Source organism: Schistocerca piceifrons, chromosome 5 (assembly GCF_021461385.2).
Source record: "Schistocerca piceifrons isolate TAMUIC-IGC-003096 chromosome 5, iqSchPice1.1, whole genome shotgun sequence".
Taxonomy (NCBI): Eukaryota; Metazoa; Arthropoda; class Insecta; order Orthoptera; family Acrididae; genus Schistocerca; species Schistocerca piceifrons.
In genome coordinates this window covers 273,740,917-273,765,668 of record NC_060142.1, presented here as the reverse complement: position 1 = coordinate 273,765,668, position 24,752 = coordinate 273,740,917, and the positions used below count along the sequence as shown (strand labels likewise).

The 24,752-nt window shown below is 37.5% G+C and overlaps 1 protein-coding gene across 3 annotated transcripts in view; it reads right to left on the bottom strand.

Moving 5' to 3' along the window:
• LOC124798409 (GATOR complex protein WDR59) overlaps nt 1-24,752 on the bottom strand; it is a 283,785-nt gene that overhangs the window by 75,007 nt on the left and 184,026 nt on the right. Inside the window, exon 18 of one of the 3 annotated variants that reach the window (XM_047261803.1) lies at nt 3,257-3,286. The exons of the other annotated variants lie outside the window; for them this stretch is intronic. Within the exon in view, the coding sequence (XP_047117759.1) occupies nt 3,257-3,286 (30 nt within the window). The remainder of the gene's footprint in view (nt 1-3,256; nt 3,287-24,752) is intronic. 3 annotated transcript variants of the gene reach the window in all.

Genomic DNA, 24,752 nt, shown 5'->3' with positions numbered 1-24,752 from the left:
TGCTCACATCAGATGCTGCCACATACACAGTCAGGCCCCAGTGTTGGGAGACAGTGTACATGTGTGCGGAGTCGTGTTGGACTGAATGTGCATATGTTTGCTATTTCAGAAGAAGGACTTTGTCTGAAAGCTTAAATATTTCGGCAATCTTTTTTACTCTTTTCACAAGCTGCGACATGGTTACGAATATAATTTGTGGTAATAGACAGAAATAAAAGAAATTTATTCTTTTTCACAATGCCTGTCTGTGACTCAATGCCTCCTCTGTGTGGTGAGTCGCAATCTATCCTTTCAATACTGTTGTTACAACAAATGTAATAATAGCTTCAATGAAGGAATTGACTCTCAATTGTGTGGTGTTTCTCTATTTTGTAAATTCATGTATTTCTTGACTAGTGGTCACAGTTTGTGTTAAACATTTTGATTAAATGACTCTTGTTTTCACAACAACTCCAACTTTGTTTGCTGCATAAGTAGGACATACTGTGTAGGCTACTTTGAACAGTAAGTACTTGAAGCAGTTCATTTTATTTTAATGTGATTAGACTCCAACCTATTTGAGAACTAGTTGTCAAACTTATAACTTAAAGATGGAGCACACTGATCACTGATGATCTATTGCTACTGCTGAGATATTTGTATGTCTTGGAAGTGGAATGATGTTATCTATATGAAGAGGCTATTGCAATCTAGCAAAGTGAACTCAATAGTGCATGTTAATTGGAAGCACATAAATGTGTTCAGTACAAAACCTTGCAACTGTTGCTGCCACAGGCATACTGCACATGTGGCTAAAGATGAACTGAAAACATTATGCAGTTCTATTCTCCACTGGCAGTCAATTTGTTCTTCAGAACAAGGTATGGGTACATGAACATAATTCTCAAAAAAACAGAAAAGGTAAATGACTACAGAAACAAGTCAGAGATTTTCCTTCTGAGGCTTGTTACTTTTGACGAAAAACTTCAGCACAGTTTCTGAAGTTAAAACCAAAAATACTTTTCTTTTTGAATTATTTTTCCTGGCTGCCTTAATTCAGAGTTCAAGTTTATTCAGTCATTTTTCTGCTTTTTGTCTCTCACATCACTTTACTTCCATTGCCCTCTGTTCTGAATTTTGTAAATCTCAATTTCTGTCCTTGACCAATTCTACTGTTGTTTGATCAATGTTTCTGCTACCTTTTTCTCTTCCCCAACAGAAATCAATGAAGTTTCATGCACTGTGACTACCCCACACGATCAATGACCTTGTAAGTCATCTTCATCTCATGTTAAACTTAAAACTTCATGTCTGCTTTGTCAAAGTGGCCTTGCAACTGATCAGAAGATTTTATTTATGGCCATCTTGTCAACAATGGTCTCATTATGTGCGATTTTGTTGTCACTGTTGTACTGTCTTCATTTCCCATCTACATTTTTGCGTGGTACATGAGCAATCATGTGAGCAACAAACTTCATTATTTGAATAATTTAGGACAAATGGAGACCACTCACCAAATAGCAGAAGTGTTGAAACACACACACACACACACACACACACACACACACACACACACCTGAGCTCCTACGTGGCACCAGTTGGATGCAGAATGCAACCATGATCGCAGTTCGGTAGGTGGACTGGATAGGGTTCAGGTAGTCAAGTGTGGTGGGTACTGGGAAAGAGCAGTCGAAGGCAGAAGTGGTTGAGGGTGGGTAGCTAGTGACTCGGAGGGAGGCAGCTGATCTGCTAGTTAAGAATACAGGCGGGAGGGGTTGCAGGCATATGGACAAAGCAAGCAATGCACATACGCCAGAGCCAGTTAGGAGCGGCACATGATGAAGGTGAGTTGGAGACATGAATTGAAAGGGGTTGATAGGACCAAGGAAGGGAAAACTGGTGGGTGGAGAGTGTGGGAACAGCGAGTTAATGGAAATGGAGCCCAGGAGGGTTCAGGAGCAAAGGATGTGTTGCAAGGATAACTCCCATCTGTGTAGTTCCGAAAATATGGTGGTGGAGGGAAGGGTCCAGATGGCCTGGGTTGAGAAACAGCCATTGGAATCAAGCGTGTAGTGCCACGTGGTGGTAAAATTTGTTTATGGCAACAGTTTGGTGGTGGCTACTCATTCTGGTGAACAATTGGTTGTTTGTCACACCAACATAAAAAGCTGTGCAGGGATTACTGCACAGCTGGTGTATTACATGGCTACTTTCACAGGTGGCCCTGCCTCTGGTGGAGTAGGGTAAGCCTATGCCCAGGCTGGAGTAGGAAGTGCAGGGTGATTGGGTTGGTCAGGTCTTGCACTTCGATCTTCCACAGTGATATGATCCCTTTCGATAGGGATGAACTAGAATGTTTTTTAGGGTTGCTTAGGGTTGGGTGGGCTATGGAAAACCCCTTAGGAGGGTGGGAATGATCTTGGGTAGGATATCCCTCATTTCAGGGCTTGATGATAGATTATCAAAGGTGTGGCAAAGGTGGTGGTACAGTTGTTTCAGTGGAGTGTCATAATGGGTCATGAGCATACTTTTAGCAAGGGAGTTCTTGTCACTTCATTTACAACTTAAACTTCATTACTTTATATTAAGCATATACTTCCTTAGCAGAACCTTGAAAGATGTTTGATGTATAAAATACAACCCCTTAATAACAGAAAAATTTGTATTTTGGAAGAGAACAACACTAATAATACCAGTACTAATAGACACTGTTAGAGCTGTGTATTTATTCAAGAGTACTGATGTAAAAACAAAGAGGCTATTAGTATTTCATACATTTCAAAAACACAAGAATACAACCTACAAGTTAAAAAAGCCATCATTCATACGTGCATGTTCCCACATACACTGACAAACACATTCACATATTATTTTAAACCCAAATTTAAATCCAGGCATGAAGTAAAATGAAGCTGTGAGTCTTGTACAATAAAAAGCAAGTATTTTGTACACTTACATTCCATTTTACCATTGAAGTAACAGGCAGCGAAAGAGATACGTAAAGAAATACATTAGGCCTGTAATGATTATGCAGCCAATTGGACACAAGAAGTTATTTGCCACGATGTCTACTCTACATGCATAATATCAACAGCAAGAAACAAGGAGGGTATCTGTCACATAATACAAGCAAAAAAGCAACACCAAGCAGGAGAAAGTGTCACATAAGTGAAGCTGTTACTTCACACCATAATTTTTTAAGGAATATCACTGATGCACTGCACATTAAACAAACTATCCCCTCATCTTGGTTAATGAAGAAGCACCCATACTTTACCTTGAGCCACCATTTTCCAGTTGCAAGACGCTAAAATAACAAAAGAAAAACATCAGTCCTATTTAGTTTTTCTGAGGTGAGAGAGAATAAATGAATCGAATGAAGCTGAAACAAAACATCTGATTAATAAAATTTACAGCGACCTACTTCTATGAACAGCTCATTATTTGAGAATTATGAAACTCAGGTAGTAATAGGGGCTGAAATACCAAATGAATATTTAAAAAGCTATTTATTATTCTCAAAAACTGACAAATTATTGACATGAGAAGTGTAAGTAATTTTAATCAATACCCTTAAGGCAACCAACATGCAGTGCTTCGTGTAATGTATGAGTGACCCTCAAAGATTTGCTGCAAGGAAAATAAACAGTTTCAAAATACATAACTGATAGAAGGACAAAAAGATAAAATATCATCTCAAAATTCATAATTTATCCCAAAACCACTTTTGTTCACTATAGTGATGAATGAAAACATGCTTACTCAAAATAGTAGTCACAAACAAAAAAATAAAAATAGTAAAGTTTGAAGCTCATTGTCACACTTTGTATACCTGACAAAAAATTTAATGGTCAATGAAAGAAGGTGAAATATATCAATAGACATCTAGTTAGCAAAATGACATAACCAAAAATTTCTGTTGTCAAGAAAAAGTTTTTGTATCTCCAATCCTGCAACAGTATTCTGTTACATAACAACAGTACTAAGATTACCCAGAAATATGTGTCTCTAGAGCTTTAAACAAAAAGAAAACACAGTAAACTGACAATATTTTTTGGAGTAGATTCAATAATCATTGAGCTACTTCCAAACATATTCCTTGCCATAACTTAAACACTTATCACAAGGTGGGATCATTTTAGTTTTCTTGCATCACAGCCTGAAATAAGTGGGTGACAGCCATTTGCCAACAGGACTTCCGAAGTTATTTACCACGAAGTCTACACTATGTGCATAATATTGTAAGGACACTCTGATCAGTGTCCTTGCCAGCAAACTACTTAGCAGCAGGTGCTGGCTGGTGAGCCCTAGCTTCTATAACTTTCTGCAGTTTCCTGCCTTTTTCGGTGGACAGGGCAGTGTCATGTTGTCTCGGCAATGCAAGTTAAGAGCACAAGGCAGACTTGGTGAAGTGAACGTTTAATGAATGAGTTGTGAGCTACAAATACGTGAAGTTGAATTATAAAGTGTCCAGTAGTGCACTGAGAGAAATAACGTTGAACCACTTGTGGCGTCTTTTTTGGAGTACATGAACTTTGAAATTTGTCAGTATCATGAAAGGAACGAGTGTGATACTGTTAGACATGTTTTCCATTGTTTGAAGTTGAACAAGTCAAGTTAAAGGACACCATCTTTTATTTCAGAAGAGCATGACCTGCTGTTGTGGTTAATTTTGTAGCAAATAATTACAGTTAGGCTCTAGTTTAGTCTTCTGTGAAATCATGGCTGAAGTGTCTCTCATCCTATCACCCAATTGCCAACCATTACAATCACAGTCGGACATCTAAAAATTACTGGAAGAGGGCTTACAATACCAACACCATGAAACAGGAAGGACATCTGTCAAATAGAGACAGCAAAAGTTGCATGACACTTTTCATCATTATGCAAATGATTATCAGACAATTTCATCACATGTAAGAAATCAGTGAAACTGGGAGGAGCAGAATTCTATATTATTACATGAATAGCCCAACATCTTGTGGCATAATTCCCGCAGAAAATCTGAACTAAGTGAGGAAAAACTGTCACGAATCTGGATAACACTTGCACTTACTTCTATTTGGAATAGTTTGCTGCCATTTCCAAGACAATGATACCTTCAGAAAATGGTTGATCAAACGATGGGTCTCTGAAATGTGCATCCATATTTGCAGTACACAGTCAATACTGATGAAGTATTGGTGACACATTGTGTTCTTCACCAAAGACACTTTTACTTCAGAAAACAGGAACTGCTCATATGACATTCCGTCATCACTACGTTACATGCACTGAAACATGCTGTTGTTGTTGTTGTTGTTGTTGTTGTGGTCTTCAGTCCTGAGACTGGTTTGATGCAGCTCTCCATGCTACTCTATCCTGTGCAAGCTTCTTCATCTCCCAGTACCTACTGCAGCCTACATCCTTCTGAATCTGCTTAGTGTACTCATCTCTTGGTCTCCCTTTACGATTTTTACCCTCCACGCTGCCCTCCAGTACTAAATTGGTGATCCCTTGACGCCTCAGAATATGTCCTACCAACCGATCCCTTCTTCTAGTCAAGTTGTGCCACAAACTCCTCTTCTCCCCATTCTATTCAATACCTCCTCATTAGTTATGTGATCTACCCATATAATCTTCAGCATTCTTCTGTAGCACCACATTTCGAAAGCTTCTATTCTCTTCTTGCCTAAAGTATTTATCATCCACATTTCACTTCCATACATGGCTACACTCCATACAAATACTTTCAAAAATGAATTCCTAACACTTAAATCAATACTCGATGTTAACAAATTTCTCTTCTTCAGAAACGCTTTCCTTGCCACTGCCAGTGTACATTTTATATCCTCTCTACTTCGACAATCATCAGTTATTTTGCTCCCCAAATAGCAAAACTCCTTTACTACTTTAAGTGTCTCATTTCCTAATCTAATTCCCTCAGCATCACCCGTCTTAATTGGACTACATTCCATTATCCTTGTTTTGCTTTTGTTGATGTTCATCTTATACCCTCCTTTCAAGACACTGTCCATTCTGTTCAACTGCTCTTCCAAGTCCTTTGCTGTTTCTGACAGAATTACAATGTCATCGGCGAACCTCAAAGTTTTTATTTCTTCTCCATGGATTTTAATACTTACTCCAAACTTCTCTTTTGTTTCCTTTACTGCTTACTCAATATACAGATTGAATAGCATCGGGGAGAGGCTACAACCCTGTCTCACTCCCTTTCCAACCACTGCTTCCCTTTCATGTCCCTCGACTCTTATAACTGCCATCTGGTTTCTGTACAAATTGTAAATAGCCTTTCACTCCCTGTTACATTATCATAATCATAGTCCCATGGTTGGTAGAAGAAAAATCATAGTCATAATTTTTAGCCTCTATAACAGCAACACTTCAAGTGACTAAGAAGTGCCAATTCCCACATACAATACCACATTCTACATCTCTCATATCTATTACATAGCATATACAGACATCTTTTGGCAATGTGGGAAACTTACTTTCTGGAAAACTATCATATTACACAAACACGTATATTTTATGGACTGCACTATTTGCTCTGTAAACTAAATTTCATTATATCTCCTTAGCCTTTTGTATCATGCACCCAACAAACTGAAAGAACAATAATCTTATTGTTTCACTTACAGCAATCAAATCTGTTAACAACAAAATTCTTACCACTTCACATTGTGCATGAGAAATGTAAAATATGGTCTGAAGAAATTGAGTGACTGTATGTCTCATTGATACCCTTTGGATTAATATTTTTACCAATGGAAATTTCTAACTTCAAATCACCTTTCTTGAGTTTCTGATTCTTGTTTTCTTCATTACATCATTTGATATTTTCAGGTTTTGTGGCAAATATTTTGCTCTAACCAGTTAACATTCATCATGTACTGCTGTAGTCTGAGTATAACTGACTTGTCTAAAAAAAAAGTTCATTTCTTACTGCATCAGGAACAGCTATTTTTTGTCTGATGATCTTAGAACACAAAATATTCTGGTGGTTTTCAGCATTAGAAGACTCACTGATACATTAGGCCCAATTAAATTTCCCAGCATGCAGCAACAGATTTTTTAGCTAGGGCATTTATGACATGCTTATTTCATTACCTTAAGACAAATTCAGGCATCCAAAGCTACCTTACTTTCAATAAAAACCACAAGCAAAAATAAAGCCTATTACTGTTTTTATATACTATTTAGATATCTGAGGTGCACTTGAAAATCAGAGGTCACTTAATTAGAAAAGATGATAAAAGATGCATATCAAGTATGTATTATGAGACTCATAGCCACATACTTTCTGCTGAATGTGCTACAGGACAAACATTATACTCCAGACACTTTTGACACTATCGAACACATTTTTTAAAAACCTTTGCTTTGAATTGCACAGCACTTTATGTCAGCTAGTCCTGAACTGACGGTTCAAGACCAGAAGATAGCCATTCATGATCGAGACTAGTAATTTCCATTTTATTGTGCTGAATAATCGCACTGGTAATGTGGTTTTCTCTATCCACTTCTGAGTGAATTACTGCTACCTCTAATGATCCGAATAAGACCAGTAACAAAAGAAATCACTAATTTAAAATTGTAATTTTGTGTGATTTTATTGGATAATTAACAATTTCAAAAATAATTTTATGATTTGCTGAGCTGTCCAACATGGCTGAAATTGTGTTCTTTCCCAACAATTAGATCTGTTATTAAGAACACAAAAAATATCAAATAATGAGCTCCACTAGCAAAAACAAAATATCAAATACTTACATGATGCTTGATTAAAACAACCAAAAATATACTTATCTCTTATACTATGTTGCACGATTTATCAAAACTAGACTTACTAAAGAGGTCTGATATAAGATGTGGAACAGGAAAATAAATGAAGCTTTTCTCAATACTGGTAAACTAAAAAAAGAAAGTGTACCAAATAGAATGGAACAATTATTTCCTACAAGGAGTCATGGAAACTTACTGAAGTTAGGGGCTGAATACTGCCTAAGAGATAGAAAGTATCTGGAAATATAAAGCAATAGATAAAATAATGAAATACGATAGAGCCACATAATCCGGTAAGAAGAAATGAGGCTTCAGGAGGGAGTTCTATGTAACACCTAAATAACAAGGTTCCTTCGGCTTTTAATTTTTAAAGAAAAACAATTAAAACTGTAAGTGACACCTTTACAACACAAACTTGGACACATTATTGATAAATTTAAATTAAAGATGTGTGCTGAAATGTTGGAGTTTCAGACAAAAGCACATTCATAACAGTTTTGCAAAGCACCACCTTCAATTAACAACAGGAAATGAATGCAGGTCACACAATAGGTGACTGTTAGTTCTACACTTGAAGTATTGATTTTTGGAAGTTTGCATCTGATAACTCTTTTTTGTAGCAACCACCCAAATATAACCCTTACTATCATATTTAATAGCGAAATTACTTCCCACCAAAAAGAAAAAGATGATTATCATTCTCACTGTCCACTAGAAGATTTTTCTTCATCAGCTATCTCTACCAACATCTTTATGGTTGTAGTCTTTATTCTTTCTACTTTCCTTATTAATTTTTCCCATTTCCTGCTTTAATCTCTGCACCATCTTGAGTCATTTTATTTTCTTTGATTTTCTCCAGTTCTGAAGAGTGTCACTCGTTTATTATGTGACGGCTACCTTTTATGAAAATTACAGTGAAATTAATATACTTTTTTTATATATTTCATTGCAAATCAGTTACTCAAAATACTTCATATATGTGCTCTAGCATTAAATTTCAAACAGGAGTTATTTAATATTTTAAATTACAGGATTTAACAACTGTCTCCTTTTTCTGGTTAATGATCTAACATATTATTAACTAATAACTGGCAGTTGTATTTACAGAGTTTTGTAATGTTTGCAGAAATGATACATGTTTAAAATTTAAAGCAAGTGTTTCCCAACTGCTGTAGCAGTGTTGAAATTGTAACATCAGAGAAATTAACTAAGATAAGAACCTGCTCTAATAAGAACCATCAAGGGTAAATAAAAACTTTTGTTCTTATATGCAGCAGCCTCTATTAAACTTAACCCATTGCATTCCATAATGCACATACAGGGTGTCTCCATGCACTTTTATTTAAATTGCTGCTGTAGCAGTGGCGAGCACACCATAGCTAATTGCATAAGTCTCTTTGTGGAAACAATGAGGCCACTGACGAACAATCAGCGTATGTATTAAAACAAAAAGTGCACTTTCATTCAAATATATTTACATAAGCATTACAATACAAAACTTCTCACTGTGTGATATTTTTTAAAACTCTTCAGGGTGTCTTGTGTCCATTGTCATTTAACTTGAAATGTTTACAAATGAATCACTGCCATCATAAAAAGCATTGCCTCTCTCATTTTCACTTAGACATACATCCGAAAGCTCTACAATCTCTTCCTCAGAATGGACTGTGGATGAAGAACTAGCCATTTCACGCCTACTAACTTGAACGTTATTAATTACAACCTCTCTCAACATAAATGCTAGAGTTTGACACGGAGTTAAAACAGGCTTCCCTAGATGGCAGTATTATACAGAACTGATGCCTAGTACTGTGAGATTCCAGAACAGAGCTTGTGAGAGCTATGAAGAAACATGTCGAATGACGCTTGACATTAGTGTGGAAAACAAAACTGGCTACATCAGGTGCCAGTCACCGTGGAGTTGAAGGGGTTGAAGTATAAATAGCTACATTTTCTGATGTTCAACTGCACAGTTTATACCATAAAATAACATTGATCCAGAAATAACAACCTTTCCTTATTAAATAAGGAATCTTCAAAGCTGAAAACTGAATTACTGAAACAAACACACTTGTCTGAAAATTTGTAGGACAAAATTTTTTCCCTCATTTCAAAGAAAGAGAACACAATTTAATACCTTCATAATGAATTTAAATGATAATATTTGGTAAAAATTGCATTAAATAATTTTTAAAAAATAAAATTATTAGGAGACAAATAAATTCAAGGGAAACTATTCCAAATTCACAAACTAATGGGTGTATTCACACAGCCATTAACACACATGCCCTAGAGCTCATCAATTTGCTTCCATTAGTACTGAAGCTCCATCACAGCCTATTTTTATTGCTGGTGGAGATCAATGACTTTGTAGGCAGGGCAGATTTGTCTAGTAGTCAGGCTGTGTTATGATACTGCAATACAGATGATATTTTTGAAAGGAGAGGCCTAAAATTTACCTTTACTTTAAAATGTACAAACTTGGATCAGATTGGAAAATGAAGTGGCAGGTAGTTGGTTATGCTCTTTTGAAAGGAACAACCTCAGCATTCACGTTGGCAGCTCGGGGATACCACTGGAAACTCAGCTGAAAACTCTAGTCAGGATGGTCGGATGCGTATTTCAATCCTAATCCTTTTGAAAGAGAATTAATACATTAGCACTGTTCCAGTTTTAAAGATAAGAGCTGCTTTGCTTTATGAAATAATTATGAAACACTGGCATTAATAAGGAAACCTACAACATCTGTTAGATGAAAAGCCAACCGAAAGGGAAATAAAAATTTCATTTTTAGTAATGGTGGCAAAAAAGATGGTTTGAATGATCTCCCAGCTGTGAGATCAGGAACAAAAAGGAATATATGTCTATTTTAAAACCTACTACTGCAGAATGACCACCAGATGTAAACTGCTTAAAACAAGTCTGCACCACTTCCATATCTACGAACATATGTGGGCTTAGATTCAAGAAGAGCAGGGAATAAAAGAATAAGCCTTCTAAAACTAAAAAATAAAACAATAACCAAAATAATTGCAGTCTGTTCAAAACTACATAACTGTAAAATCAAAATCTGTTGTTTGGTGATGCTAACTATCACATTTCACCACCCCGTGCATGAACTGCCATCGGTATGCTATACACTATGTGATTCCAAAATGTTAGTTTGAACCTGCCCCACTCTTCAATGGTGACACTAGAAAGTTCATTTATTGGATGAGAAGGGTTCCTGCAACAATACAATGCAGGTTTCATTTCATCTCAAACATGTTCAAATGGGTTCATATAGCTGGTACCACTGACCATTATCTAGGAACACAAACCTGTAACTGAAATATTGGCCTAGACAATAGATCAGTAAATCCTGTTCCAATACTGCACATCCCCTACGTTGCCCTTGATAGTGAACAAGGATGTCTGTCATTATTACATGATACCAGCTCAAAACATGACTGACACACCTTGGTGCTGAACCCATGAGACTGTGTACACCTGAAATGTGTGCTGCCTTAACTCTTTTCTATGATGATCATTAGATGTCAGACAAATCCTACACTCACAAATGAAGAGAACCTGATGTGACTACACCAGGTTTCATTTCAGACATCCCTTTGCTCACCAGCTCACCTTTGTCAGGTATCGTACTCTTGCTCACAATGGGTGCCTCAAGGGCAAATTAATTGTATGCAGATAGTTGTTTACTGTCTGTATCAACATAGTCTTTCTAACTGCCTCCAAAATCACAGCACACAGTTGTGTTGCATTCTCCCAAACCCTTAAGGCATAATTTGTAGGAACTGGTCATCAGCTGGTATGTTGATCACAGGAGACCACTTCAAGGCAGATTGTGCATGAGCACCAACCCACAAAGAGAAAGTGGAACTCAACTGGTACCAGCATTTAAGATCTTCCCAAGTAACCATGCTCCATACAACACTACTTTAAGGCAATAAGTCCCCTACCTCATGTAATTTTTATATATATATATATATATATATATATATATATATATATATATATATATATATATATAAAATGGAAGGAAACATTCCACGTGGGAAAAATTATATATAAAAACAAAGATGAGGTGACTTACCGAACAAAAGCGCTGGCAGGTCGATAGACACACAAACAAACACAAACATACACACAAAATTCAAGCTTTCGCAACAAACTGTTGCCTCATCAGGAAAGAGGGAAGGAGAGGGGAAGACGAAAGGAAGTGGGTTTTAAGGGAGAGGGTAAGGAGTCATTCCAATCCCGGGAGCGGAAAGTCTTTCCGCTCCCGGGATTGGAATGACTCCTTACCCTCTCCCTTAAAACCCACTTCCTTTCGTCTTCCCCTCTCCTTCCCTCTTTCCTGATGAGGCAACAGTTTGTTGCGAAAGCTTGAATTTTGTGTGTATGTTTGTGTTTGTTTGTGTGTCTATCGACCTGCCAGCGCTTTTGTTCGGTAAGTCACCTCATCTTTGTTTTTTTATATATATATATATATATATATATATATATATATATATATATATATATATATATATAATAGAGGGAAACATTCCACGTGGGAAAAATGATGAAACTTACCAAACAAAAGCGCTGGCAGGTCGATAGACACACAAACAAACACAAACATACACACAAAATTCTAGCTTTCGCAACCAATGGTTGCCTCGTCAGGAAAGAGGGAAGGAGAAGGAAAGACAAAAGGATATGGGTTTTAAGGGAGAGGGTAAGGAGTCATTCCAATCCCGGGAGCGGAAAGACTTACCTTAGGGGGAAAAAAGGACAGGTATACACTCGCACACACACACATATCCATCCACACATACACAGACACAAGACCCATATTCTTTTGTCTTTCCTTCTCCTTCCCTCTTTCCTGACGAGGCAACCATTGGTTGCGAAAGCTAGAATTTTGTGTGTATGTTTGTGTTTGTTTGTGTGTCTATCGACCTGCCAGCGCTTTTGTTTGGTAAGTTTCATCATCTTTCTTTTATATATATATATATATATATATATATATATATATATATATATATATATATGTCTGCTTGTGTCTGTATGTGTGGATGGATATGTGCGTGTGTGCGAGTGTATACCTGTCCTTTTTCCCCCCTAAGGTAAGTCTTTCCGCTCCCGGGATTGGAATGACTCCTTACCCTCTCCCTTAAAACCCACTTCCTTTCGTCTTCCCCTCTCCTTCCCTCTTTCCTGATGAGGCAACAGTTTGTTGCGAAAGCTTGAATTTTGTGTGTATGTTTGTGTGTCTAGCGACCTGCCAGCGCTTTCGTTCGGTAAGTCACCTCATCTTGGTTTTTATATATAATTTTTCCCACGTGGAATGTTTCCTATATATATATATATATATATATATATATATATATATATATATATATATACCACGTAGGAAAAAATATATCTAAAAACAAAGATGATGTGACTTACCAAATGAAAGTGCTGGCAGGTCGACAGACACACAAACAAACACAAACATACACACAAAATTCAAGCTTTCGCAACAAACTGTTGCCTCATCAGGAAAGAGGGAAGGAGAGGGAAAGACGAAAGGATGTGGGTTTTAAGGGAGAGGGTAAGGAGTCATTCCAATCCCGGGAGCGGAAAGACTTACCTTAGGGGGAAAAAAGGACGGGTATACACTCGCACACACACACACATATCCATCCACACATATACAGACACAAGCAGACATGCAACCACACCAATAGATCCTTTTACAGTTATCAGTCATTATTACATTTGCATGCAAGCTACACCAGGCAATTTGGTTTTGCTGATACATCTGGATGAAGACTGTGACACAGAGGGCATCTACTGCACAGCTTGTAAGGTAGGCTGTGACATATGTAGTCCTCAGGGATAACCTTCACTGTCCTCCACTGCTGTGCTCATGTATTTGGCTGATGACACCAACCTAGATATACCCATATTTTAATTACAGAAGTTTCCAAATTTTGTGCAAGTGGAGCAGTTTCCAAGCTAAGCCACCATCTGACTGGATCTCCCCATGCATCAAACACTAATAAATCTCGTTATTTTCCTCCATTCAACATTCACAGTCTGATGACTGACCCCATAATCATTTTGTGTTTTCGGATTGGTTTCTTTATGTCACATGACCATATGGCTGAATTTACACATTACTGATGTGCTCATAATTCATATACAGTACATTATATATGTATAAATGTATGTACGTATATGTTCCTCATCTCTTCCTAAACCACAGGATCGATTTCAACCAAACTTGGTACATATATGACTTAGTGCCTGGAGATAATTGCTGTACGGATAAGAACCACATACCTGTCAAAGGTGTGGGTTACATTAGGTTGTTTTGGGGGTAGAGACCAAACAGCGAGGTCATCGGTGTCATCAGATTAGGGAAGGATGGGGAAGGAAGTCAGCCATGCCCTTTCAAAGGAAGCATACTGGCATTTGCTTGGAGTGATATAGGGAAATCATGGAAAACCTAAATCAGGATGTTCAGATGCGGGATTGAACTGTCGCCCTCCCGCTACCTCACTCGGTCAAAGGTGTGGGGATGAAAATGCAATATAGCAAATGGTGCATGAAAATCCATATTTTATTCATTCAGTATTTATGAATGAGAGCACTTAGTGACTTGCAAACAAACTTTACACAAGTTCAAACCTTTATGAAATTTTTTCTCACTGACAACCCCCGCAGAATGATGAAAAGAAAAAACTTCTTTGCTACTTACTCTATTCACAACACATTTTGCCGACAGTACCTATGTAATCCACTGAATGTATGTACAAAAACATATCATTGTATGACACATAGTTCACGAGATACAACAGCAAATATTGAGGTGAGTGAAAAATTGGCATATCATGCACGACATTTTAATTTATTGCTTCTTTACTACTAACTCTATTCACAACACATTTCACAGAGTGTATCCAAATATGTCATTGACTGTATCTACAAAAACATATCATTGTACAAATACATACTTCAGGACATATGACACCATAAAAATTTGAGCTGTGTGGAAATGCAACTTCAGGGCCAAATTTGCTTGAGATACAGGTGAAATATGTGTACAAATACATGTGAAATATGTCAAATATATGTGACATATATCTGACGCGTTGATGTGGGCAAAGTCCTGGGTAGAAAATTCATCCTAAACCCCTTGAACCATTTCAACCAAATTTGGTACACATATGGGGGGAGAGGAGATAAACAGCAAGAGGGGGGAAGAGGAGATGAACAGCAGGAGGGGGGAGGGGATGGACAAGGAGATGCGAAGGAGGAGATAGAGAAGGAGATGGACAATGAGATTGAGAGGAGAAGATGGACAAGAGATCGGGAGAGGGCAATATGGACAAGAGAGAGACGGGGGAGGAGGATATGGACAAAGAGACGGATGAGGAGGAGATGAAATTCGATGGGTGAGAAGGAGATGGATAGGGGAGGAAGGAGCAGATGTACAGAGGGGGAGACAGGAAGATGGACAGAGAGAGGGGAGAGGGACAGATAGAAAGAGAGAGGGGTACAAGGAGATGGACAGAGAGAGGGGAGAGGGACAGATAGAAAGAGAGAGGGGTACAAGGAGATGGACAGAGAGAGAGGAGAGGGGTACAAGGAGATGGACAGAGAGAGAGGAGAGGAACAGATGGACAGAGAGACAGGCAGGAGGAGATGGACAAAGAGATGGGCAGGAGGGGATGGACAGTGAGACAGGCAGGAGGAGATTGACAGAGAGAGGGGTAGGAGGAGATGTCCAGAGAGAGGGGCAGGAGGAGAGGTGAGAGAGTGGGAATGGAGGCAGTGGACAGAGAGAGGGGATGGAGAAGATGTACAGAGAGATGGGTAAGGACACATTTGACAGAGAGAGGGATAAGGTCAAGGTGGACTGATGGAAGACTGGAATAAACAGAACACCGAGTACTCAAGTAGTTGGCATACACAATACAGGAAATACATAAGACATTTCTTGTTTCAGTTTTGCTAAGTAAGAGAGTAAAATCTTTAACATTACACTTACAACTAAGCAACTGATTATACATAATATATTAGGAGACAATTAAGAGTTAGCAGTCCCCATTTTAAAAGGTTTACTTCTCTCTCTCTCTCTCTCTCTCTCTCTCTCTCTCTCTCTCTCTCTGTCTTCCTCCTCCAAAGCAATACTTAGTTTCAAACTTATATGTCCACCTCCAGATGACTATATCCACATATTAAGCACTGCATGATGTTAGCACCCATAGTACACTGGTGAAATGTGTTCTGGGTTTTAACTCTGAGCCCCTTGTTGCACTGTATGGTATTTAATGACAAGGCTTGCTTGGCCATGAGGTACCATGTAATGATTTCCTTCACCTGCTCCATTTGCATCTTTCACATGAGAGCACTTCACTTCAAAACTATCCTATCATAATTTTAAGGTACACACATACTGTTACAGCACATGTAAAGCACATGACCATGGCTTACGTATCTTAAAACTGAGAGTGAAAGACGCAATAAGTGTGTGTGAAATGAATATATTTGATGGTCAAGCCATTCTGTATATAAAATATTGCACAACACAATAAGAAATTCTACATACAAAACTAAAACACAGTGCAACAGCAGGTGACAAGGTGCTGAAAAACATGTAGTGCTTAATATATAATCTGTAGCTGGGCATAACATATCAACCAATAATGGCTTGAATAAAAAGATAAATTCCATTGAACAATGACTGGTGGATTTAAATTTTCTTCCTATATATGGTCAACACAGACATGTGAGTTCAAAATAATCTAAAAAAATACAGATTTATTTACCTTCAGAAACTACTATTGCTTCATCAGCAGATGCACGACAAAAATCATATATGCAGTGCAATGGCTGGTTGTTCTGGGAGTAATTTTCCTAGTTTGGGTGTTGGCCATTAGTTTTAGAAGAAGGAGAAATGAATTAGATGTTTACAAATACATCACTGACAAGAACACACTTCCTTGGTTACAATAACATTTTGGAATTACACATTTTCTGTATCAGCCTGTCAGTGAACCTGACAACAAAGTAAAGACTATTGCACTCTGGCTTTTAGAAACTCAAGCTGATACTCTGAACTGACCTTCTCAAAGACCCTAAATGGACACCAAGAAACATCTTTGGAATGAAATACAACATTAAAGGTGTGGTAAATTAGTTCATCCAGAAACATAGCAAGAACTACACACCATCATTCAGGAAAAACGGAAAAAAGTGCTTTCTATGTGTCAAATCTTATAGAGAATCTCTTCCTATGGATTAAACACTGTAATAATACCAAGTAAAGCCCTATTGGTGGATTTGAGACACATGATAACTGATACCTCAGTACTTCTGGACATACAAATTGTGTACAACATAATAAGCTCTCACAAACAACGGAAACTCCAAGTAGGAATATCAACTATGTAGAAAAGACAGATTGATACTTACCACAAAGAAGATAAACTGAGTTGCAGACAAGCACAATTAAAAGATACATAAAGCTTTTGGCCACAGCCTTTGACACCAAAAGAGAAACACACACCATTCACACACACAAGCAAGCACACCTCATGCACAGATGACCGCCAACTTGCTTGCTTATGTGTACGAATGGTGTATGTTTCTCTTTTGCTGATGAAGGCTGTGGCCAAAAGTTTTCTGTGTCTTTTAATTGTGCCTGACTGCAATTTAACATGTCTTCTTTATGGTAAGTAGCAATCTATCTTCTCCTAAATTGATAATAAGCTTTCTCAATTTCACAGAATATGGTGAGGTAGTAAAGCAATCACTAATTAATTAATTCATCCACTCTTTCATTCAACATGGCTCATAAGCATTATCCTGAAGGTGACCCTAAAAAGATGTAGAATGTGTCAAAGTATACACAAATGTAACAAACATTTGCCACCAGAAATATTAGATATAAATCATCAACATAAATTTATGACAGTTGGTAAGAATAATAGTTGTCTACACTGGGTAAAAATAGATACCTATTTACAACAAAAATAGTTACTTGTCATGCTGTAACAGGAGTTTTAAGTTCTTGAAATATACATGACCAGATAATTTGAAGAAATTCCCAAAATTGTTTACATAATGAGTTTAATTCAGTACATGGCCAGTAATGGGTGTGTTGGTACTAACTGGGTAGTATTCTGAAAAGGTCAATTCAGCTAACATTTAGGCTGTGCCTGATGTGGTTCAGTTTGGGCTCATGATTAATGTGTCTTAACTGATCCTTCTGTCACTACTAAGATGAATAACTATGTATAGTATACTCCCAATTGTTTGGGATGTGGGAAAGGAGACACACAAATAATCGAACATCTCGAGTAATCAAGGCATTTTCAAACATATATTCTTTGTTTAAAAGTTTATTCCATGTCTGTGCATAGGATCTGTAGCTCTGCTTATTTCTTAAAATAGTCTGTGATATTGATCTCCTTCTGAGAGGAGTTGACATTTATTCACTCAGCTTTTTCAAATTTTTCTTGCAGCAGTTATGCCATTGTATTGAAACCCCACCTGGCCAGTATAAGATATAAGACAACACATTTCACCGCAGTACAATGAATAACAAGGTCACAGTCTTCATCCACACTTTTACAATCACAGCCCTCTTCATTGTTTTAGCATCACTCACGTACTGGAAGCCAGGTTCACAACTATCGATCTTTAGCCACTCGTTCACGTGTTCTCCATTGACGCCTTCAAAACCATTTAAACACTTTGCTAGATTCATTATCTGTGTAGTTTTATTTCTTCATCACTGAAACCTTGAAAATCACTTTCTGCTATATTTCAAAGATTTTTCCTCTGTGATCAATCTAGTGTAATAAATCTAGTGTATGTGGCTTGACTTCCTGCCAGGTATCAGAAATTCTATGTATGGCATTCAGAATTGCCAATTTCTTCCAAACGTCATGAAATCATCCTCATCAGCTAACATTCCCTTAGGCCAGTCAGTTAGTGCCATTTTACCAGTGTAATTATGCATCAGTCCATTGGCTGTATAATTCTCATCTTCCACATATTTCTGGAACTCTTCCCAAAAGGAACCAGGTGCTACAACATTTGAACTAAGCCACTCTTTCTTTGCACAGTAAGTGCACAAATCCTATGATGTTATTTGGATGTGGTTAGCCATCCAGATGAAGCAGTAAATTTTCCCTCTAACCCTACAGCTTCATGAAAAAATTTAGTCATTTCAGCACACATCACATCTGAAACAATAGCAGCTTCTGCTAGTAGAGATAAACCACTGCAAAAGAGCAGCATGTAATTCATCAAATGTAGATCCCTTCATGCTTTTTCGTACAGATGGTCCAGAACTAGAATTGCATTTCCTGACAAAATCCTGTATTTTCAACTTATCGTTTTTAATTTCCTGAACAGTCTGCATTCTAATACCATAATCAGCACTCAGTTTTGCAGAACTTTCCCCCATCTCAAATCTTTCAATTAATTCTAATTTTTGTTTTAATGTCAACACAACATTCTTTCATTTCTCCATCATCTCTTTTACAAATTCCATTTAACTTGCTTCGTTGATACTTACACGCCAATTAACATCAGAAAACCAAAAATATTGGACTTTTTTTATGCATGAATACTCCACAAACCATATAATCTGCACACAAATAATTGAAAATGCTGTATTTACAAATGAAAAGCACAAAAACTGCATGCTCTACAGTGTTAATTTATTTAGTTAACTGGATTTTGACTTACAAAACCATCATCAGTCAAAAACCGACTGTCATCAGTACTATATTCTCTCTGATGACCACTACCAGTTATTGTCTAATGATTGCTTTCTAAGCTGAAAACAGGATACCTATATAAATTATTAGTGAAGAACAAGCACATTTTTTATGCTTTTCATTTAAAAATATGATTAATATGTTCCTGTCATCAGTTAACACTGAAATATTTTAACTCACTTTAATGGCAGTGGAAGAGCATTTACATAAAAAATTGAAAATTTGCTAACGTTAAACAGAAAAAGAAACTTGAACTCCCCCCCCCCACACGTTTTTTTTTTTTTTTACTCCAGAATATTTACTGTCGTAAAAAAGAAAAGGAAAATAATTTCCATTTTCTTTTGCTCACAGAAGACAATGAGATTTTTAAAGAGGAACATAAAAGAAAGGGAAAGAGTAAAATATTGAAAAGGAAATGAATAGTGACTTACAACCAAGGATTATCATAGATGGTTCCGACAAGTAGTAAGGAAAGTCAATCTTACAACCTATGTGGGATGTTTCTCATAGCCCAGTGTTTTGAGTCACTATTCTTGTTTTGTATTTCCCTTCTTCCACTTTTTCTGCTTGATGTCCTACAAAAAAATCTAAAAGCTGAACAACATAAAATTTGGCATTTAATAACAATGACATGAATCAGAATAGACTGTATTCACCATGCACAGGTGTTATGTAGCAGATAGGTACATTTAAAATCAGACCGTAAGGTATTATTAAGCTATCAGAAAATGCCTTTAGTCAGATGCAGTCACATATATGACTACACCTGATGGAGGAATTAGTCCAATACCTTAAAATAACCTACAAGGCCTACTTTTAAACATGCTTGTCTATTGCACAATGCTTCCTCTGTATAGTGAGTAGCAATCCATCCCGAATCATGTTGCACTCTACAAACGGAAATTTATTATACTTTAAAATAATGCTGTAAGTATTTTTTGTTTTTTTTTGTTTATACTATTCTGTATTTTTGTACAGGAGAAGTATTAAAAACTGACTTAAATAAATAAATATATTCATAAATGAAAGAGGAAAAGGAAAAATAATGTGTGTGTAAACAATTTTAAGTGAGCACACATAGAAAACTGCTACCGTCCTCAGACAAAAATTAAGTGATTTCTTTGGTTTATTGTTCAATGTCTCAAGAACAAAATGAAAAATAAAGCCATTGAAAACTGCCACAAAGCAGATGCAGTTATATCAGAAAAAAAGCAAAATACATGTGGACTGTAAGTAGTATATTGGGATATCAGTGACACAGGTGATGAGAGTAATGTAAGAACAAATAATGTGGAATCAAAATGGATAAAAATATGGACATTAAATTTATTAATGAAACCAATGATATCACATTAATAACAATTACATTGCAAAATGTTCTGTGGTCTGAAATTTTAAACCAAACAGTATCCTGCATTAACTTGCTTATATCCTGTCAAAAAAAAAAAGCATACCTGGCAATCATAAATAATAGAAGATAACACTATCAACATTATCGCATATTGCAAGCTTTATATGGTGCCAGAACCACAAGAATTTTTACAAGAACTACATGATACATCAACAACACACAGAATTCTTATCATTAGATGTTTATTCCATACCCCCCCCCCCCTCTCTCTCTCTCTCTCTCTCTCTCTCTCTCTCTCTCTCTCTCTCTCTCTCTGTGTGTGTGTGGGGGGGGGGGGGGGGGCGCGTGTGTGTGTGCATGTGTGCACGCATGTGTATGGTGAGGAGGGGGAAGGGACAGGGGAGGAGGAGCGAGAAGAGGGGAGGGGTGAGGGGAAGAGTGAGGGGTTGGAGGGAGGGAGCAGGGTGGCGGGAGGGAGGGAGGAGAGGGAGAAGAGAGGGGAGGAGAGAGGGGAGGAGAGAGAGGGGAAAGGGGGGAGGGAGGGAGAGGGGGGGAGAGAGAGAGAGAGGAGGGGGTGGGGTTAGGTCCAAATATATGTCCAAAAAAATGTAAATGGAAAGCTTTGACACTTGTGATACTTCTTGTCATTCCAAAACTTTATTCGTTTGATGTCTTTTCACTTCAAAGTTAAAATTGTCACTGGCTCTGTCTGTATGTTGTGTTCAGCATTTGAAATTTCATGTTGAGTACTGATCTATTATTCTTTGTTTTGCTTTGAAGTATTGTATAATCTCATCTCAAATAATTCACAACTTTAAATCATTAGCAGTAGAAAGTTTAATTTATCACATGACATACAAATTTAACAGTATCAGCATGCAAATGTTTTTGCACTCAATTTTTCAGTGCTATTAAATGTGAAGATTAAGTAAGCCATTACAGAGCAACCAAAGAATTGGACAGAAACCACAAAAGCTATACTGCCTCTCCACAGAGCTTTTATTTCTTTATTTTTTGTGTTGTTTGAACAAACAGCACAGAATCACCAGAAGCTTGTGCACTTCATGCAGCATTAATAATTAACATACACCAAGAAAACAGGTCTCAATGTGCCATTTAAAGCTGAATATGTCAATTGTGCTCAAAATTGTGGTTTCTCATTAACTGATGAATGTGACACACATAAAAACTAAAAGTACTTCACCAAATAAAAGCAAATTTTTCATTTCACTTAACTCTGTTTTAGTGCTGAACTGACCTAAGACACATGAATATTAACCACTTGTATCAGTTCTAGATGATATCAAGAAATGGAAAAATAAAAACCTTTATGACTACACAACAGGTTGTAAAATTTCTTAGATAATTAACTAATATTTAATATATAATATGCTCCATTATCAAGATCAAGGTGAAACATAAAAAACTGAATTCAATAAAACAAAAATGGACATCAGCAATGAATTTTTCACTCTTCAGGGGAGTGTGCACTTATACAAAACTACCTGGCAGTTTAACGGTGTACATTGGGCTGGGACTGGAACAGAACACCTTTGTCTTTCATGAGGAAGTGCTCTACAGCTGACATGGCATAAGTTGATCCCTGACAGTTCCAGTGAGATGGGCATGGCAGTTTTACGGGACTACCTCAATGAAAAAAGCAATGTAATTTTATAAATATCATATGGCAATGCCTCAGTATTATCAGAGCCCAATAGACGGCTATTGTTTTTGCCTGCAACCATTAGAGGTTCACAGCTGAAAGCTGTCAACAGTGCTGTAAGCTCTTAAGGATCTTCTTAGACCATCTCAACTACGGCAACTGAGACACCTGAACACAACTTAATCTCACAGTTTTATTTCCTCAAGTACCTCATCTCTTACCTACCATAGTTCACAATAGTTTCTGTTTGGAGGAAAGGAAATTGCAGGGACATGGCTTGGTCACAGCCTAGGGGATGTTTTCAGAATGAATTTTTTACTCTACAGAAGAGTGTGTACTTACATGGAATTCCTGGCAAATTAAAACTGTGCGCCGGACTGAGTCTCAAACCCAGGACCTTTGCCTTTCACAGGTAAGTGCCCTACCAACTGAGCTACCCAATCACGACTCACAAAAGTTTTTCAATCACAGTACTTGCATGAATATAATAGAGGGAAACATTCCACGTGGGAAAAATATATCTAAAAACACAGATGATGTGACTTACCGAACGAAAGTGCTGGCAGGTCGATAGACACACAAACAAACACAAACATACACACGAAATTCAAGCTTTCGCAACAAACTGTTGCCTCATCAGGAAAGAGGGAAGGAGAGGGAAAGACGAAAGGATGTGGGTTTTAAGGGAGAGGGTAAGGAGTCATTCCAATCCCGGGAGCAGAAAGACTTACCTTAGGGGGAAAAAAGGACAGGTATACACTCGCACACACACACATATCCATCCGCACATACACAGACACAAGCAGACATTTGTAAAGGCAAAGAGTTTGGGCAGAGATCTGAATGTAAATAAAACTTAATGGGGTCGTTGTGGGGATGTTGTGAGGGTGACATGGTATTAGAAGGTGGAAAGTGTAACATGAGGCTGAAATGAAAATGAAAATAAAAATATATGGCGAGAGATAAGGTGAACTAGAAAGCAACTGGAGATCTGGTGTGAAAAAAGGCGAAAAGGTGTTGGTTATAGCTGGGCTATGTTGATCCTGTGGTGAACTTCGGTTGGTAGACAACGATGTGTACAAAGGTTATGTGGTTGTGTTGCCGCCAAAACACGTTAAAGGGTGGAGCAATTCGGGAAAATTTAGAAAAAACTGCGAGTAAATGTAATGGTTTTGTGGTGGCAGATTGTGAAAATGAGGCTAACAATTGTCTGACGAAGAAATAATGACGTTAAAACCTGTGGGAGCGGCTAAAACAGATCAGTGACGTGGGAAAAACGGAAATGGAAAAAAAGCGAAAGTTATTGGAACTGGCCGAAATGACTGTTTAATAGCTGAAAGGAACTGTTTGTGAACTGGAAACGGTGGATTTTGTAGCAGCAGTATTGTTGAAAGTGGAAAAAAAAAAATTTTTTTTTTTTTTTGTTATGGTTTGGAAGTGGGTTACGTAGGCGGGATAAAATTGTATGGTAGATTCGGTAAAGAGGAGAAGGTGAATACAAAGTGAAACTACTTGCAAAAAAAGAAAGAGAAAATAAGATGACAGGAAAGATTTCGAAATGCAACAGTGACAATAAAAAACGTAATTGTTGGGTTCAAATTAATGATTGAATATAATAGAGGGAAACATTCCACGTGGGAAAAATATATCTAAAAACACAGATGATGTGACTTACTGAACGAAAGTGCTGGCAGGTCAATAGACACACAAACAAACACAAACATACACACGAAATTCAAGCTTTCGCATCTCTGCCCAAACTCTTTGCCTTTACAAATGTCTGCTTGTGTCTGTGTATGTGCGGATGGATATGTGTGTGTGCGAGTGTATACCTGTCCTTTTTTCCCCCTAAGGTAAGTCTTTCTGCTCCCGGGATTGGAATGACTCCTTACCCTCTCCCTTAAAACCCACATCCTTTCGTCTTTCCCTCTTTCCTGATGAGGCAACAGTTTGTTGCGAAAGCTTGAATTTCGTGTGTATGTTTGTGTTTGTTTGTGTGTCTATCAACCTGCCAGCACTTTCGTTCAGTAAGTCACATCATCTGTGTTTTTAGATATACAGTATTTGCATGGATAGATACATGGCGTTCAGCCCCATCTGAACCACAAGAACTTATAGTGATGTGTCCCAATGCTTCACAATAATACAGATGTTGGAAGCATCATGCGATTATATTATAGACAACACTGAATTTTCTGAACATTGG